Consider the following 19,114-nt stretch of genomic DNA (forward strand, 5'->3'; position numbering starts at 1 on the left):
AGAAGAGAAAGGGGCCGGGGGGGGGGGGGGGGGGAGGAGGAGGAGGAGGAGGAGGGGAGGGAGGAGAGCCAAGAGAGGAGGGAGGGGAGGGAGGGGGGGTGGAAGGAGGAGGTGTAGGGGATGGCGAGGTAGGAGGAAGGGGATGTCGTGGAGATGGCCGCAACAAAGCAAGGGCCCAGAAGCCGAAAAGCAAAATCATGAATAGTCACTGCCAAGGTGCCAACAAATCAGTGTTATAAACACTTGATAGTCTACACACACAGAGCACCATAGTCAAAGACACTTCTAAATCTAGTGACAAAGTCATAAATACCAACTTGAGAGCAACCAATAGGAATTTCTTGCCCCAACAAATACCAAACAGGATTTTTAGCTTTGCAAAACTCGAACCTTTGCTAAGGCTAAGGAGGGGGCAAGAGCTGAATTCAAAGGTCGAAGATGATGCCTGTGGTAAAGATGAAATATTTTGTCAAGGCAAACCGACTGCGTGACGTGGCAGTTGTGGAGGATCGTCCAAGGGATCGAAGTGGAAGAAGGGGCACCACGTGTAAGTGGGACCTTAAAGCGGGGGCTCTGTGTGAATTGGACCAATCGCCACCCTTCGTCTTTTTGCATTTCCTTCCTTCTTCCTTCTTCTTCTTCTTCGTTCTGCTCTCCATCGCCATAGCCGATCTCCACACACACAGTCTCGGCTATGGCTTCCCCCCTCACTCCCTCCTCCCCCCTTTCCCCCACCTCCACTCGCCCTCCCCCTTCCCCCCTCCCCCAATTCCTCCCCTTCCGCCCCTTCCTCCAGGTCCCCATTCCGCATTTCTCTTCTTCTTTTGAGCCTTGCGTTCCCCCCCCTCCCCCCCCCCCTCTTTTCTTTGGACTCTCATTCCGCCTCTTCTTCGCAGGGAGAGCTTCCTGGATTCGCCTCGTCGTCGGATCGTATGCGATTCTCTCACTTGACGGCTCGCACGCATGTAAGGCCCGTCGAAATGACGCTCGTAGAGGAAAGGCCTGTGGGCTCAAGGACATCCTCGAAGCCTTCGAGCAGTAAAGTCCTAGTAATGCTTGTACTTCAAAGCTCCGCATTATGATTTCCTTATCTAGCTGGTTAGCTGTTTAGTACTTCCCAAGATTCTTATAGAAAATTTCCGTGCTGCATGTACGGATGGAACTTCAAACGATTACTGTAAAGTGTCGAAGCTTTCTCAAAATAATGAATTCAGTTCAGAGTTTCATGGAATTACTTCTCTCAGTCGTTTTTGTTAATCAAAGATACGACCTTTAAGGTTAGAATCTGCTTCATAGCTCTCACAAACAACGGCCGGTTGCGTTTGTAGGCTTACGAGCTTGTACAAGGAGCTCTGGTGAGATGTTTGCCCAGAATTCTTCCACGACTTCGTGGTGTTTCGTGCGAATTTTCTATTAAGTTTCATATACTGCTACTCTTGACTTGAGCAGGTGCGATGGAGTGAGGTAATGGACAGGGCCACGCGTGAGCCACCCACAGCAGTCCTCCTCCATGGGATTTTGGGATCCAGACGCAATTGGGGTAAATTGCTTCATCGCCGGTTATTCGGAGGTGCTTGGCCTGATGACGCACAGGGGATAAGCGTAGTATGCTTGCTTAGTAGCGCTCTTCTCTGTCTCTCTCTCCCCCCCCCCCCTCTCCCTTTGGAAAAATTTCTTAGTCGGTCATATTCTAGGCTTATAAAAGTTTTTAAGCCTACCCCCTTCGAACGTGGAAGTAGGTTTATTAATCTGGATCATATTATGTATTAGTGAATCATCCACAGGAAGATTTTGATTGAGAAATTTGAGTGGTCGTACGTGCAATGATGTGTGTGTGTGTGTGTAGTTTTTTATTTACAGAGATTTGTGTGTGTGTACTTTTGCCATGGTACACGGATTTGATAGTCAAGTGGAAACAGCAATAAGGCTCCCCATCCAAGGTAATAAATTGACGAATGTGGCTTTCTGCATTAATTGTCTCGTCTATATGGACTTATTGGATGATTTGAGCCTAGTAAGTCCGCTGTTAATTGAAGAAAACTCCCAAAACCTGCCCAAAAGTCCCAGTGGACGGACAACGTAGTGGAAGGTGTGTATTTCTAACCTTAGTAGATTGAAGCTAGGCTCAAGGATTTATCTTTGTCGAGAATATCAGAGAGAGAGAGAGAGAGAGAGAGAGAGAGAGATTTAATCGTCCTCAAGTGGCTAAGAGGTCTATGGGACTCTTTTCCTTCATCATACTGCTCCTATTGTGAGGGTTTCCTTGTGATGGAGGAGGAAAAGCAGAGGAAGAAGAAGAAGAAGAAAAACTGGATACTTGTTGAACTTTCCCTTCTCTCCTCATCATGAAAACCTGGATTTTTCTTGAACTTTCCCTTCTTTCCTCCTTATGATTGAACAGTGTCCATGTCTTTGAAAGTGGGATCACGCTAACAAGAGAGGTGACAAATACCCATATGAAGAAGCAAGAGAAAGTAAGATCTTTGAAGTCAACTTCTTAATCAACCGAAGCAAGAAGCATCCCTCAAATCTACTAAATTGATCTATATGGATGTGTTTTTTGCCATTCGGGCCCAGTAGTTGATTTTTAAGGAAGAGCTTCTTTCATCTCATAGTGTTTCCAAAATATTCCAAGCTTCTTTGGGTATTTGAGCACCCGTGATCATGGGAGTAATGTTGTCTTCAACACACGTTGATGGCAGCCTTCCGTCTTTGCATCTGATGAGTTCATACCTTTCCTTTACCTTTTCTTTTGTGTTGGCAAGCTTGGTTTTATATTGTAATGAAGGGAGGGAAAGAGACTAATGTAGTACTACCCCAGTGAGAGGGGAGTGTGAATGAGACTATATCAACCCAACCCACCACTTCTCTAGGCACTTTTGGATTTGACATCTAATCTATCTATCTTCCTAGTCTCCTCCTTCCTTTGTACTCTCTCTCTCTCTCTCTCTCTCCTTCCTCTCTGTCTTTCTCTCTCTAGCCTCTCCTCTCCCTTCTCCCTCTTTCGTCATGATTCCTTTTTCGATACCTTGCACCCCCTCATTTCTATGTTGGCATCAGAGCACCGCTGCTGGCACCTTTGGTTCGTGCTTTGCTTTTCCCTTCAACTCTATCTTCTCTTGCTTCTCATGCTGTTTTGATTTCATATGCATCATCCTCTTCTCTATTAGCAATTGGTACTTTGCCCCTTCCCTTAAAGCATCTCTCACATTCGAGCATCCTTGCAAATCACATACCCCAATGGTTCCTTGTGACCGCAACCACAATTTACTTCTTTTAAAACAAGGGTCAACATATATTTCTAGTTGTTACCAGCTCTTAGCCTAGTCATGCTATAAGCTAAAACAATATAGCCCAATTCAAGTTAGGATTGCACCTTACTTGCTCCATCAAGAATGGATGATGCAACAATCATCTTGCCCTCTACTAACACAATTATTGTTGTAGCAACTATTCAATAACAAGTCCCATTCATGATGACGCATTGATCTTTTGGACTATCTGTATAGATTGTGAAGATCCATGGTAGAAATTCCACGGATTGTGTTCCTCCGAAATCGTAGTATTGGGTCAAAACAAGTGAAACCCCCAATAGAGGACAAGTTGGTTGTTCGAGGCCAAAAGGCATCGAAAGGCACAGGGTGTGTGGCTGAAGTTTCTATATTAACGGTGTGTAAGTAGAAAGCACAAGGTACGTTCCTTAGTAGCACTCAGTTGTCTGCGGAAAGGACACAGTGTAGATATACATTAGAGAGGTGCATTTGGAAGCTGCTCCACCGTACGTCAAACAAACTAACCCGCTTCGAAGAAGTATAAAAACCGGGCTGTTTGCATTTGATTGTCCGCTTCTAGACTGAAGGGCTCGACGGCCTTTGAGTCTATGCCGCCAGCTTGTTGACGATTTGGATCGTGATTTTGCTTAATTGTATCCTAGTTTCGCAAAGGGAGATGCCAGTTCTTCCTCAGCGGTGCAGATGTAATCACAACATATGCAATCTAATAGCTCACCATGGCATCCAAGAGGGTGCATTGTTTCGAGGAGTCATTACCTAGTGATGATCCATGACTTGAGGCTGCTTAGTGGGAGCACCTACTAGTGGTGTAGAGATTCCTTCTCGGCCCTTATCTCCTACATCATATATCGAGAGTTCCTTAAGGCGTTGTCCTCCATGCTTTAGTGTAAGTTTCTGCAGTTGGGGCAGCAATTTGGTCAGTAAATCTTCATCCAGTAGTTAAACCAAGTGTCCACACATGCACTTTTGGACAAAGGCAAGTAGCCTGCACCCCAAGATGAGATCATTTGCACAGCCAAGGTGGATTCTCCATGTAGAAAAGCGGTAGGGGACAAATTGGAGAAAGGGGATTGAGGAGAGGAAGGGAGAGTGAGCAAGGGAGAGAAGGAAGGAGAAGGGGTAGGGGAGAGAGAGAGAGAGAGAGAGAGAGAGAGAGAGAGATTTTGGGGAAGAGAGTGTAGGCTGCAAGGAGGAAGGAGGAAGGAGAGTAGATAGGACCAGACGTCACATCAAAAGTGTTACAAGAGTGGAGGGCTTGGACTTATATAGTCCCCTCCATTATCCGATGATTTTCAGTTCTTGACATTTGGCAAGGGAGATGCAATGCAAAGACAGCTCATTGAAGCACTCATGGAAGCTACCATTGAGGGTATATGGCAAAGCAATCAATGCTTTACATGTGGAGAAAAGTGGACAGCAAAGCACAATGTGGTGCGCAGAACAAAAACCATGGGGACAGCCGGAACTTATGTGATTATGGAGTTTCATGATGATGATGGTGGCAGGAGGGATTACCCCCCACATGACCCTGGAGGTGCCAAAACACCCAAGGCACAGGAATATATTACATTTCCTTTTGACCCTGGTGGTATGAATGACGATGTATGTCCTCTTTACAGTAGGGGGCCCATCACCTGCAATTTTGAGGACAAAATTATATTTTTAAAGGAGGGATGGTTGTAATGAAGGGCCAAAAGTGGGTCAAGTTAGTGGGGGTTAGGATAATTAGTATTTGGGGTGTTTGCAAGATAGAGGGGTCTAAAGGGCTAGGGAAGTACTATATAAGTACCATCCTCTTGTGTACAAGGGGACTTTTGATGTGACATCTAATCCTATCGACTCTCCCTCTTCCTTCCTGCTGCCTACGCTCGCTCACTCTCCCTCTCTTCCCTAGTCACTCTCTCTCCTCCCTACCTCCTCCTCTCTCTCTTCCTCTGCCTCTACCCTCTCTCCCTCCTATCTCTCTCTCTCCTCTTTCCTCTCCCCTCTGCTCTTTCTCCTTTCCTACCATCTGTGGCGCTTCACCAATTCAGCCCGGCCACCTTCATTGCAGTACCGAGGTCTATTTAGTAGATCTATGGATAAGTCAGTAGGTCTCTTAGGTGGTAAAGACTCCGCGGGCCTTTAGAAACCCAGTATAGCTGCTTATGCTTGGGCACTGATGACGACATAAGTGTTGCTTTGCTTGCTAAGTATGCCTTCCTTTTGTTTTTCATAAAAGTTTTTGTTTACCTCTTTTTTCTTCTCTTTCATTTTCTCTTTTATTTTCTTTGTAGATTTTTGATCTTGAGAACAACAAAAATTCTAAATTTGTATGATTGGACTTATTCTAGTCTTACAAAGGTATATTTCTCTAGGAACTGTCCTCCTCTCTGTAGTCAAGCTATCTTCATTGCCTTTCTTATCTGGCTTACTTACATAACTCAAGTAGGAACAAACATCATTCTTTATAACTTTTGGTACATGGACGTGGCTCACTATGGGAATAAGGCTTCCTGTGACTCTGGCTGTAATAGTGACGTCACATCCACGATGTCGAATTGTCATCGTCTTCTCTCAATAATCATAGGTCGGCTGTGTGTGGTATGCCGTAGTTGTCCCAAAATCACATCCACATCAGTCAATGGATCCGCAAGAAAATTCAAACGATCCAAGTGAACTCTTAGCTTTGCTCCCACTTTGAACAACTGAAGAGTTCGGCATATCTTTGAAAGCTGATGTAGCACACCTCACATGATTCGTATCAGGTACTATACCGAGTGGTAAAGCTAATTCTGGTGAGATGTGGAACTTGCATAAAAAAGAATTAGGACTGGTTTGTCACCAACACTACTCCAGATAATTCTCAATTCTATTTGCCAAAGGAGTTATTGTCTTCAGGCCTGTGACATCAAATCCAGTGGTTTCCTTTTTAATGATTGTTGACAACCCACTTAGATATTTTTGAGACTGTTCAGGCTGAGTTACAAGGTGGCATGTTTGTACTTTCAGCAAAGTGTCTAGAACCTATATGTAGAATATCTGACTGAGTCTCTTATCCCAATCCACGAATAAATCTCTTTCGAAATCAGGGGATAAAAAGTGCTCTTTAATCTGAGTTTTAAATCCATCCAAGTTTTTGAGACCATACCTTGCCGTGCAAGTCCCTGATGCCTTTGATACCCTATTAGAATCGTGATTATGTGAAAGCGTGTTTTGAGGATTTATTTAATTAAAGCTAGGAATTTATAACCAAAAATTGAAATTGATACCACCACATATCATTCCTTTCACAGTCTTATAAGTGAAAATAACTGAAAGAATAGAACACAAAAAAACCCGCGTGGGCTGCGGATGAGGATCACCCAAATACCAAAGCTCAAGCACTTGGCATATGTCAATGTTCTAGTAATGCTGAATCTTTATACAAAATTATTCCAGAATTTAGGATAGAACCTCTGAAAATCCTAGGAGAGCATAAAACTAATAACTAGGAAGGAATTACAATGTTTCAATAAATAGGACAATAACAAAAGATGAAGTGTGAGTAGCCAAGACTTGGTGATAACTGTGGAATCTTTGTCAGGTGCCCAAAACACAGCCAATAGAATATGATGAAAGAGATGTCCCATTGCTTTCTTCATTCTCCTAACATGAAGACACTATCACAATCATCTTCCATGTTAGTTGAGTTAGAAACTTAAATCCACAATCAAAATCTAGTGTACAACACTGAGAGTATCTTCATAAAAACTGTTCCAACATGGAACACGATCAATCTATGAACAACAAAAATTCATCAACCAAGAAGATACCAATGGTATCAAAACCCAAAATTATCAAGTCAAGTCAAGCAAGAAGCTGTCCCGAAAGTGAAAAAATTAAACCAGAAAGAGGAATCTCTCAAATCGTTCTATTAGATGATGCTTGGAAGTGATCAAACAGAAGAACATGACCTTGGATCAAAGTGGATGCGTATCTTGCAATTGCAATTAGCTTAGTGCTAATTTGTGAATTTCCTAACTCAGACAAGTGCCAGATGCTTGGCCAATTGTTTTTTCTAGGTGCCAAGAAACAAAAACGAAAATTCAAAACTAGAACAGAGAAACGTGGAAAGAGTGAAATTAGCAAAATCATCACCTCTTAGATCAATCTAGAGCAAGTTTGGAGCTTGCAGGGAACGTCCAACAGCTCTGCTTCTAATTTGTGGTGGAATCTAGTGCCAAAACAGCAGCAAGAGGCTGGAAACCAATGCCAATTTGCCCTAGAGGTGCGCGGTGAGTGACACAGGGGCTTGGAAATCGAAAAGAGTCAAGTTTTAAATGCAAATTTCTTGTTCTAGGCTTCAACAGCTGGAAAAACGAGGGAAAGATCTCAACAGCAAGCATGCAATAATGAGGTGGGAAAGCAACTATCACTTCATATGGCTGGTTCCAACCCTAAAATTGATAAAAGTAGTTAAAAAACCAGAATTAGACTTACAATTTTGTTGAAATATAGATATATTTATATATACCTTTGTAAGAGTATAATATATCCAATCGAACAAATTTAGATTCTATTTGTTTAATCAAATATTCCTAGCCTACATAGTGGAATAATTTAATTAAATAGGTTTTTAATTCTCCTTTTAAAATTTTACCCATGACCCCTATATCCATGCACATAATAATGTACAATCCGGCCTATAACATTAATTGTATGGTAGCTAAGGCCATAACTTGAGCTAGGCTTATGAGGACTACCCAAAATGAAACCAACGGTTATGGCTCGTAATGTACAATCTAATGTGCATGTGAGTGATTAGGGTTTAGATAATCACACTCAAAGATTATTGATTCCAAAGATTACCGTTGGCAAGATTGCAAAACTTGTGAGCACATACATCCATACGCTGACCACGTGTGCTATTTGTTGTTATCAAATCATCATTCAACGGAGAGATTCAAATTTTCCATTTGTGTCTATTCTAGAGATGAGACTGGAACTGTTTCTTGTTCTTCAAATGTTTTAACGTATTCTCAACTTGGCAGTCATGGGGTAGAAAACAACTCATCTTAGTATAGAACTTGCGTGAAACATCGAGCGGCTGTCCAACTGTAGACTATGCATTTGGGCCACGAATTAGGCGAATAAGGCATTTTCTCAAGTTCGTGATGAATGCAGCATAAGCAAAAGTCACCAATTCTCTCTCTCTCTCTCTCTCACCAATTCTCTCTCTCTCTCTCTCTCTCTCTCTCTCTCTCTTAACTTTAGAATCAAGAAGTTCGGAGATTCATAGATTGTTGACTATGTCAACAAATGTTATAAACTTTAAATGTTGTACAAATATCCAAATTCATTTGGTGAAGGATCTATTCTTATGAATTCTTTCTATCTTAAATGGTGCGTTGCTCTATCAGCTAGATTTAGATGCTCATTTGGGAGATACTAAAATGAAATCGTTTAGACTTCACAAGCAGTTGTAGCTTGAATGAAGAGATTTTTGACTACTTTTTGATTAGCCTTCTCCTTTAGTGCTAGCCTTCGTCATGGCTGAGTTTGCCCTTCATCTCCAGAGTGCCAATAGAAACTCAGTACGAAGACTTTGTATTAAAGGATGCTCAAGTATGTGTGGGTGTGTGGATTTGTATGTGTGAGAGCATTTCTTTATCCAGAGTGCCAATAGAAACTCAGTACGAAGACTTTGTATTAAAGGATGCTCAAGTATGTGTGGGTGTGTGGATTTGTATGTGTGAGAGCATTTCTTTATACTATGGTCTACACCCACTGTTGGGCACTGATGACGTCAGTGGGGATGTCATAGTAGCTAGTCCTTGCTATGCGTGATGGAGTTTATGGTTTTCAATCTTATGAGTGACTATCGTGAGATTGAAACTGCAGTATGTTGTGTTTTTAGAGAATGAGTTTGGGAATGTTCTTGGATTCATCTAGGTATATGCTTTTGCTGTATTAGCGGACATGCAAATTTCACCTTGTGAAGTTTTCGTCCAAGTTGCGGCTTGTTGGTATTGTGATAATTTTTTCTATCTTAAATGGTGCATTGCCCCATTAGCTAGATTTAGATGCTCGTTTGGGAGAGACTAAAATGAAATCATTTAGACTTCACAAGCAGTTGTAGCTTGAATGAAGAGATTTTGGACTACTTTTTGATTAGCCTTCTCCTTTAGTGCTAGCCTTCTTCATGGCTGAGTTTGCCCTTCACCTCCGGAGTGCCGACAGAAACTCAGTACAAAGACTTGTATAAAAGGATGCTCAAGTATGTGTGGGTTTGTGGATTTGTATATGTGAGAGTATATTTTTATACTATGGTCTACACCCACTGTTGGGTGCTGATGACGTCGGTGGGGATGTCATAGTAACTAGTCCCTACTATGCGTGATGGAGTTTATGCTTTTCAATCTTATGAGTGACTATCTTGAGATTGAAACTGCACCATGTTGTGTTTTTAGACGATGAGTTTGGGAATGTTCCTAGATTCATCTAGGTTTATGAATTTGGTGAATGTCATTGCTCATCCTGTAGAAGTTGTGTAGTTTTTTAGACTTGATCGTGCTTTAGGGGAAAATGAAAGATAATAATGACAGTAACTTTCATCACCCACACATGTTTAGGACTTAAACTATAAGATATTTGGAAACAAAATAAAGTGACACCACATGGGGTGTGTACGATGATCACCCTTGTTAGAGCTATTCCTCGACATATGTTTTGTATTCTATAAGAGTATTCTAGAACTCTAGAGGGAACCAAATAGCAAGCCCTAGGAGAAATCTAGATTGTTGTCACTCCTTTATAAATTAGGAGAAATTTACAATGATAAAACGTTGCCAAAAATATCACGGGGAAGCCAGGAGACAAGTAAAATTACAAATAGCTGATGTATGATGCCAAAGCTCAGCCAAAGAATGAGAACTCAAGGTTCTACCACCAGTCTTCTACAAAGGCACTTCCATATGCACTATCCACGTCAATGTTGTCAGTACCTCAATCTTGAAGTTATGATTATAAAGAAAACCATTGTAGAAAGCTCAAGGAACATAACTCAGGCTGAGCACTCCATGACTTGAGGCTGCTTAGCATGAGCAAGTGCAGTCCATAGTGGGAGCAGCCACCCTACATCATATAGCGAGAGTTACTTAAGGTGGCGTTCCCCCCCCCCCCCCCCAAAAGGAAGCAAACTTTTATTTGTAAGCATGGGGGAGCTATTTGTGAGTGGTTGGGTAAAAGATGAATACACTCAAAGTTTGTTGGTAGGAGAATGGAGAGTTTAGAGCCTTAATTGGAGGTAAGAGAGCAGAGTGCAGGCTAGGGACAAGTTTGAGGCTTGGAGAGGCTGGGTGGAGTGGCTAGGTGAGCTTAGGGAATGTGAGAGAGGCAGGGCAAGGCAAGAGATGAGGAGGAGACTTAAAAGAGGCAGCTCGTGGCACCTTTTGTCAGCCCACAGGTTGCTCCCAAGCAGAGAGCCTTGGAATGGCTGTGAACAATGTCAGAACGTCCCAGGAACATCTGCAAGGGCATACCCAGGAATTTTCCAGCCCTGCTCCCCTACATTCTGGCACATTCATGTGCCTTGACCATGTCTAGAATGGCATTAGCTCATTCAAGAAAGTGGGAATGGAGTTCCCTGTAAATATGCCTCATATGCATGGGGGAGGCATTTGTACGTGCTTCTTAGTATTTGTCATCCAGGTTCAGGTTCAGGTTTTTGTCTCTTTGTGGAGATTGTAAATGACTTTGTCACTTTGTGTGGATCAAGTTTTTGGCCTTACATGAGTGGTAGTGAATTATTTTGCCATTTAGCGTGTATGACACCACCTTTATTAAAAGCATGTGATACTATTTAAATGAGGATCTCTTGCCAAAATGGCCACGTCCCCACTCATATTTAATGGTCCATCCCCATCTTTCGTTTCCCTTCTACAAGTTACTGGTAAATTTTTTCGTAATATGTATCCGAGGTACTTTATATTTTCTCTAAATGGGGACTTAGTGATTGTGCCACCTTGTTGAAAGCAAGTCCATAGTGGTGACTCGAGCATAGATACCTCTCAAAGAACACCACAATCAACAAATCTACAAAGCATGATGGATTACTTTCACTTCAACGAAGAACCAACAACGTATGACTCTCATTTAGACCATATATGGAGCGACCTTGACAACCCCAACAAACAAGCATGTACCTCATTCGCATACTGGGCATACCATTCCATTGCATACATTTGCACATAATGCCCACCAATAGGATCCCCACCTTGTTTTTCATATGTTCTGCCCTTTGTGCTTAGCATGGAAACCAAACTGTTTAAGACTGCCGACCTCACGGTTGGGTGCTGTTCAAATGCCTCTTTTGTGTGCCTTTGTTGTGCTGTTGTGCTCAGCACAAACTTTACCGTTTGTAGAAGAAAATCCTTCTGTTGGATACCTTTTGTGCTCAGCACAAACTTTACTGTTTGTAGAAGAAAATCCTTCTGTTGGATGCCTCTAAAATGCGTTTCTTTTTGCCTCTTCTATATTTTCATGATAAATCCAGCTTGTTCATTACGTAATACCATTTCCCAGCAATCAACTACCCGATCTGATTTTGCTGGCATCACCTCTTAGACCTGGCAGGCCGTTTCTTTAATCTCACTAGGAAGGAAAGGACGGGGGCATAAGCATATTTTCTGCAAGGCAATCTGATTCCATACAAGCATGGGGATGTCTCATAGAAGAGAGAGAGAGAGAGACTGCAGTACCTGGGCAGAGTGCAGCAACTGGGTATCTTTGGTTGGGAAGAGAGCTTATTCAAGGAGCAGGGATAGCATGGGTTGAAAGCTTGTGAGTGCAAAGGAGATTGTGCTTTGAGCCTGGGTGAGGCAACAGGTTGGTTACACGACTAGGTTTGCAATTGCAATTCTAGGGAGTCACACAAATAGGAACTGAATTCGTTAGTTGGCAGCTTTTGGATCCTCAGCCCTTTATTAACTCTCAGTCCTTTAACCCTTCAAACAAGACTTAAAAGCTACGTCATGGATTATTTTGTTGCACTTTTAATGGCATTTTGATGCAAAGTTTCTATGGATTTAATCCTTTCGAGGCCCTCAATGTATTCTATGAGTGCAACTTGCTAAGCTTAATCTGTATCTTAGAATATGGTCACTCCTTGGCTCACATCATTACCTATGAGTAGTATTCTGTACATTTCATGGTTGCCCCTCATGGGAGCTGGGCGGAGTATGATGTCTTATGCTACATCTTTTGGTTCATTTTGAATAAGTCCCTCTCCAACCGTTGCATTATTTGTTGTAGGCTTGATTGTTTTCCAACTCAAAAAATGCCTTTAAAAAAAAAAAGTCAGTATCCACACATGTTAATTGAATCTTTCTTTATATCAGGAGACTAGGTATAACAATATATAAAATGTGTTATGGATATATTAATATTTTGATGCAGAATTTAACTGAACAGTTATTCATAGAAGTTAGATAGTATTGCAAGAAATGAAACGTTAAACCTCATCTCAAGGACCAGCATTCATGATTTAATGAATTTAATCCTTGCCACACGTTTGTTCCAAGACTGAGATTAATTTAAAGCTTTAAAAGTGGGTTTTTGAGTTTTGTAAAGTGGGTGTGTGAGAAAAGGGTACTTTTCTCAGATGATAGGGTTGGAGAGGTAACAGTATTGTGCACAGGCATCAAAAGAAACAGTAATACAAGCTTTGTGTTATTGAGATGTGTCTGGGGAAGGAGCTGAAACAGGTGACAAGAAAGAGGCATGAAATGGGAAGGGCATGACAAAAATAAAGATTGGGTGAAAGGATAAACGAGAGGGAAAGTCATAAAGGAGAGGGTGAGATCTTAGGAGTCTGTGTATCAAGCAAGAGAGGGGAGAATGATGGGACTGGGAGTACAAGATGAGGGCAGGATGCAACCTGATATGGCTGCAAAAGAATGGATCAGAGAAGGGCAAGGTGTGGGCATTGTTACGTACTGTGTAAGTGTAGATATGTAAAGAACTTGTCCTATGAATGGAGTTCTTCCATGTCAAAAATGTAAAGCAATTATTTTCAAAGGAGGCTATGGAATGAAGAATGAATTGGGAGTTGGGATGATGAAATGTTGATCCGCACAGGTTGAAAAATTCGAGAGCAAATAGTCAGCCTGAACTTTGAAGTGGTGATAGATTAACATTTGCTTTATTCATGTATTGGACATGTACAACCGTAGGGTGATGGATGACGTAGTTGATATCTCAAGTACCAAGTTGAGTTACTGCGGTATAATGTAGGATTTGATGTCTTAATTCATCAAAAGGCTATTTCTTTTCATGGAGAAAGTAAAAGGCTTCATTTTTTAAATATCATAAGCTGGATGTCACTTCTTCCTTATCATTCTATTGTGCTAGACAGTTTCCTTTTTTCCCAGGCATTAAAGAAACTGCAGATCATATAAAATCTTTAGGGCTCGCCTATGTTTTACCCAAGTCATTTAGGAAAATTATGAGACGTACTATGGATGATTGAGGATTTGCCATGATTTGTGGATGAATGCTGTTTTGTTTCACCTTACTTATGACCCTAAGTTCTTTTTATTTTGGCAGTTTCTTTTGCCAAAAGACTTGCGCAGCAGTTCCCATCTTGGCAGGTATAATGGCTTCAACTATCACTTAAGTGTAATTTGTTCTCAAAAGTGGTTGAAATGTGTAATAGCCAAGAGAGAGAACTAGTCTACTGTCTGATAAGCACGATGAGATTTGAATCATGTGAGCAGTTTCTCTTAGTAGACTTGAGATGCCACGGGGACTCTGCCACATTTACAAAGCCTGGACCTCATACGGTTGCATCAGCTGCACTGGATGTTCTGAAACTGGTAAGCTTTTGTAGGAATTGGATCTTTAAATCAATATTTTAGAAGTATTTGAAAGAAAAATTTCACACATTTTCAATGTCTCTTTCATTTTACTTGGTGACAGGTTGGACAATTGAAGTTGACACCTCGAGCCTTGATAGGTCACAGTTTTGGTGGCAAAGGCAGGTGCTTAGCGTTATTGTCAATTGAGAATAGTTCTATAAGCTGCCTTTGAATATATGCTGTGCATGATTACAACAATCAATTGATGGAATGCTGCTATGTTATTATAACGTTGATTGTGACCAGTGGCATTGAGTATGGTTGATCAAGCTGCAAAACCTTTGGCACGTCCCATCGAGGTAAGATTTATGACATTCCAAATGCCTCCATGTTTTTGTAGTGAAGAAAGCTGGTGTACTCAATCAAGGCGCACAGCTTAAAATATTTGGCAAAATCAACCTGAGTTTATTTTTTCTAGTAGGCTGATAGCATTTTTTATGTGATTCTCTTGGCCAGAAGAAAAACAATAAATGGATTCGAAACAACATGTGGCTGTTTTGAAGCAAGATAATACTTGAATGTTTCTAGCAATGCAAAAACTTTGTGGGATTTTCTGTGTACCTCTCTCAGCCATAAAAAACAGCAAATGGATTCAAAACAGCATCTTGGTTTAGAACAGAATTGTGACCTCTATATGCTGAATTTTCTGAAAGACATAGTAAAGGCTAATTTTGGCCTGTTCTGTGGGAATTTCTATGTACCTCTCTCAGCCATAAAAAACAGCAAATGGATTCAAAACAGCATCTTGGTTTAGAACAGAATTGTGACCTCTAGATGCTGAATTTTCTGAAAGACATAGTAATGGCTTATTTTGGCCTGTTCTCTAAGCTTCTACCACTAGATGGTATATAATGCTGTTGCAATCAATATAATTAGCTTAAGAGAATGCTGCAATTTATGTCTCTGGTTAAAGTGATTGAAGCACTTCCGTCTGAAGTACAGGTATGGGTACTTGATGCGACACCTGGAACAGTGAGAGCTGGGGGTAATGGAGAGGATCACCCTGCTGAGCTTATAGAGGCCCTGGTGCCAATGGCCAAACAGGTGCGACTTAAGACATATCGTAATGCCTATTTATAACCTTATTGATGCTACTCCTGCTCATTTATTTGTCCTCACTCACCACCTTGTGCAGCATGGATGTCAGTACGGCAGTTAATATGCATAAAGAATGGGTCACAATATAAATAATTGCCTCTCCAAATTGGGGTTGAAATGACATTCAGTGCAGACAGATGAAACAGGACCCTACTGAAGATTTATCATTCCCCCAAAAGCATGCACAGTGTTGAGTCTTTATACCCATTGCTTTGTATGCTTATGCAGTTCTGTGTATTATGTGTTTTTCAATGTAAATGTACAACTGTGTATCTAACCACAAATGTGTTGTATGGTGGAACGGCTTTCTCTAGCACAAATCTATTTTATATGATTGCATCCACATTGAGTCCCATAAATTATTTTTTTCCCACTTATAGAATAGTCAATCTGCTTTAAGAATCTTTCTGGCTCCTGAATATATTGATCTTGCAGGTCCCTTCAAGGCGATTTGTTGTGCATGCCTTGCTACAAAAGGGCTTTTCACCTGGCATTGCACAGGTAAAGACTTCGTTGGAGTTGTAGATTAAAGTACTCTCTTTGTTCAAGAATATGATTCTTATTTAAAACTCTTTTAAATCTGTTGTGCTGATCATGCTCTGTTTTTGATATGCTGCCTATAGTGGATGACCACAAATCTGAGACCTGTTGATGTAGCCAGTGGTTCCCCTCCGGCATTTTCATGGACCTTTGACTTACAGGGGATTTCAGACATGTACAAATCATATGAGGCGACTAATTTATGGTAAGTATCTTTCTGTGAGAGAGAAATAATAAGCTAGGTTCGAATTGAGCTCCTCAGATCTCCAAATATGTGTACCTTCAACTTGTGGGTTTGTTTGAGAATCTTTACCTTTGCTGTTCTATTTCTGAAGTAGACCTGTGCTAGTGTTCCCTTGAGTGATATTCAAATTTTCATTTTCATCCCATTCAACCTGTGGCATTTTCTCCTTTTGAGGCATGTGATTTTATCTTTTGTGTACTCTTCCTCATCAAAACAACTATCTGGCACTCCCCCTCGGCGTAGAATTAGTCTATTATTTGCTCTAATTTCCTGCTCTTTTACTTCACTTACAGATCAGCTTTGTTCAACTTCATGCTGACATCAGTGAAAATCTCTTGTTTCATTGATCTTACTGTGTGGTAATCAATTTTTGACAAGCTATGACGCTGGTGGAGATGACTTACACTAGTATAGTACCTCTTTAATGACTTCCTGCTTTCCATTGCTGTCCATATCCTGCACTTCCCTTTCCATAGTTGTCGAATCTTGAGCTCTCAAATTTCCTGTTGTAAGTAATGAATCTTTTTCTTGTGGGTCTGAAATGTTCTTCCGGCATAGAATAAGTCTAATTTCCTGCTCTTTTACTTCCACATACAGATCAGCTTTGTTCAACTTCATGCTGAAATCAGTGAAAATCTCTTGTTTCATTGATCTTACTGTGTGGTAATCATTTTTTGACAAGCTATGGCGCTGGTGGAGATGACTTACACTAGTATAGTACCTCTTTAATGACTTCCTGCTTTCCATTGCTGTCCATATCCTGCACTTTCCTTTCCATAGCTGTCGAATCTTGAGCTCTCAAATTTCCTGTTGTAAGTAATGAATCTTTTTCTTGTGGGTCTGAAATGTTCTTCCTTCTTTGATGTCTTTGGGTAAGGGGTGGGTGTTGGGGCAGCTGCCATAGGTGAGTCGGAAAGTCGGTTGGCAGGAGTGAAGTCGAAGTGGCAGCAGCAATTTCATTTTTTGTGACATCCTTTGGCCTGCAGTTTCTTAGTCACCCTCAATTGATGCTGACCCCTGAGTTGGGCCGGGGATTCAGTTTAACTCGGAGTAGAGTGGAGGAAAGAAACCTGGGACTTTTTGAACTGCAAGATGTTGGAGGTGACACCCGTAAGCTGTTTGGGCTGACCTGCGACCTGAACCTCGACCTTGGAGCTGCTGCTTACAGCCACCTGACCTGCGACCTGGTTGTGTGCGAAAAGCCATGATGGTGTTCTAGAGCTGAGTCTGGAACTGTGTGACAATGGCCTGGGGCAAAAGCTATGTGGTGACCTGGATCTTGCTGGCGACACGACCTGAGCTAAGTAGGAGGGAGGGAGGGAGCGAGGCTGGAGAGAGAGAGAGAGACAGAGAGAGAGAGAGAGAGAGAGAGAGAGAGGGCTTCTGTTCTAATACTGTGATTGAGCTTTCATTTGTAATGTTTGTTTCTGTTTTTCCATCTAGTATTTGTCTCGATTTGAGGACCTCAAGATGCAGTCAGACATTTCCCCCTTGTCTGGTAAGCTATTATTTCCAAAATATACAGGTTTGGCCAGAGAATACCATGAAAATGTGCTGCATCAATACGCAAGGTACAATGAGAGAGAGAGAGAGAGAGAGAGAGAGAGAGAGAGAGAGGCTCTGCATCGATTTCCCAGAGGAATAATTGCAGTAAATTTGGTTTCCTTTCCATCACAGGCATGTAGTGGAGAACGTGCCTCAAGGTGTCCACTGTAACTTTCTTAGAGCAGAAAGAAGTTTACACAGATGGGCACACGAGGATGTCCAGAGGATACATATGGCTGAAACATTGGCGGCATGTGAAGGTGCTGGGGTCCAAATGCACGTTCTTGAGGATGCAGGCCATTGGGTAATAGTTTGGTTTATACTGTTGGATGATATTTGTTGTGCAAAAGCTGGCTTTCACCCTTGTTTTCTCGATTTTGAAAACTTCATTTTGTTGGATTCTATTTGGATTGATTTATACGTATTTTTGGGTAAAAGGATTCATGTGTGTTCTTTTCCTCTGAGATTTTCTATGTATTATGTGTGGACTGGGCAGGTTCATACAGACAATCCAGATGGTCTTTTTAGGATTTTGTCACCAACATTCCAGGGTTATGACTATTCAAATATGAGATGAGATGGGGCTTTATATTCTTATAGAATTGGCAGCATTGGTTGGCTTACCTGCAGTTAATGCTCATATCGTAGTCTTGGGGTCTTCATTTCTGCTTCATGTTGAACATCAAAGTATTTTTGGTTGCAATTGGGGCAGCCTCACACCACCGTTTGGAGACAATGGACTCAGGACAATTGTCCTGGAATGGCGGAGAGTACATTATAAGAGCATTGTCATAGTAGCTTTTATGATTATCAGGACTGAGATTATGGCTCACGTACGTGGTCAGCATAAGGCAATGATTCTTGATATTTTCTTTAATGGAAAAGAGATTAGTGGAGGTTGTTTATGCACACAACACGTTTCAAAAGAGATTAGTGAAGCTTGATTATGCACACAACACCTTTCAAAAGGTGCCATATGGGTTTTGTGGTAGTTGCTGTACTGTAATCTTGAACCATTTGAAGTCACAAAGCCAAACGGCTCATTGAATGGCAAGTACTGGCTGCATAATAGCTTCCAAGCTGGCCAATTGTACACTTTTGTGGTTCCTTATTCTTCCGGGGTCTCATGATGCCTCTAGCACATTATCTTGTTGGAGAAGTTGCTGGCTCTACCCTAGTTTAACTGAGAGCTTGCCTGCTTCTTTGCTCTTATTTTCATATGTAGGACCTTCATAATAGTCAATGAACAGTGGTTGATGAAACTGAAACCTTAATTATTGACTCATTGCAAGCTCATCATTTTTTTAAAAAAATCTGGTTTTTCTCTTGTACTTTTATTTGCTCATGAAAGCAATGTTACTAGAAACATTTTGCAAAAGGCATTTCACAGTTGCCATTTAGAAACGTTTTGAGAATTTACGTGGGCTTTCGCCTAGGACCACGAAAAATAGTGTAAAATATAATTTATCCATTAATAATACTCTCTCTCTCTCTCTCTCTCCCACACACACACACCC

General features: G+C 41.4%; 1 protein-coding gene across 1 annotated transcript; it reads left to right on the top strand.

Annotated features, from left to right (window-relative positions):
• Nucleotides 1–635: 635 nt before the first annotated feature.
• Nucleotides 636–18,738, top strand: LOC147892507 (alpha/beta-Hydrolases superfamily protein). The gene is made up of 13 exons (XM_087387067.1): nucleotides 636–796; nucleotides 897–1,049; nucleotides 1,329–1,355; nucleotides 1,450–1,540; nucleotides 13,860–13,903; nucleotides 14,030–14,128; nucleotides 14,232–14,289; nucleotides 14,417–14,469; nucleotides 15,113–15,214; nucleotides 15,704–15,769; nucleotides 15,892–16,013; nucleotides 17,730–17,901; nucleotides 18,094–18,738. The coding sequence occupies exons 1-13, from the start codon at nucleotides 695–697 to the stop codon at nucleotides 18,172–18,174; spliced, it is 1,170 nt and encodes a 389-aa protein (XP_087243193.1). The 5' UTR covers nucleotides 636–694; the 3' UTR covers nucleotides 18,175–18,738.
• The last annotated feature ends 376 nt before the right edge of the window (nucleotides 18,739–19,114 follow it).

Source organism: Dipteris shenzhenensis, chromosome 16 (assembly GCF_047967505.1).
Source record: "Dipteris shenzhenensis isolate YYH24624 ecotype China chromosome 16, Dip_SZ_1.0, whole genome shotgun sequence".
Classification (NCBI taxonomy): domain Eukaryota; kingdom Viridiplantae; phylum Streptophyta; class Polypodiopsida; order Gleicheniales; family Dipteridaceae; genus Dipteris; species Dipteris shenzhenensis.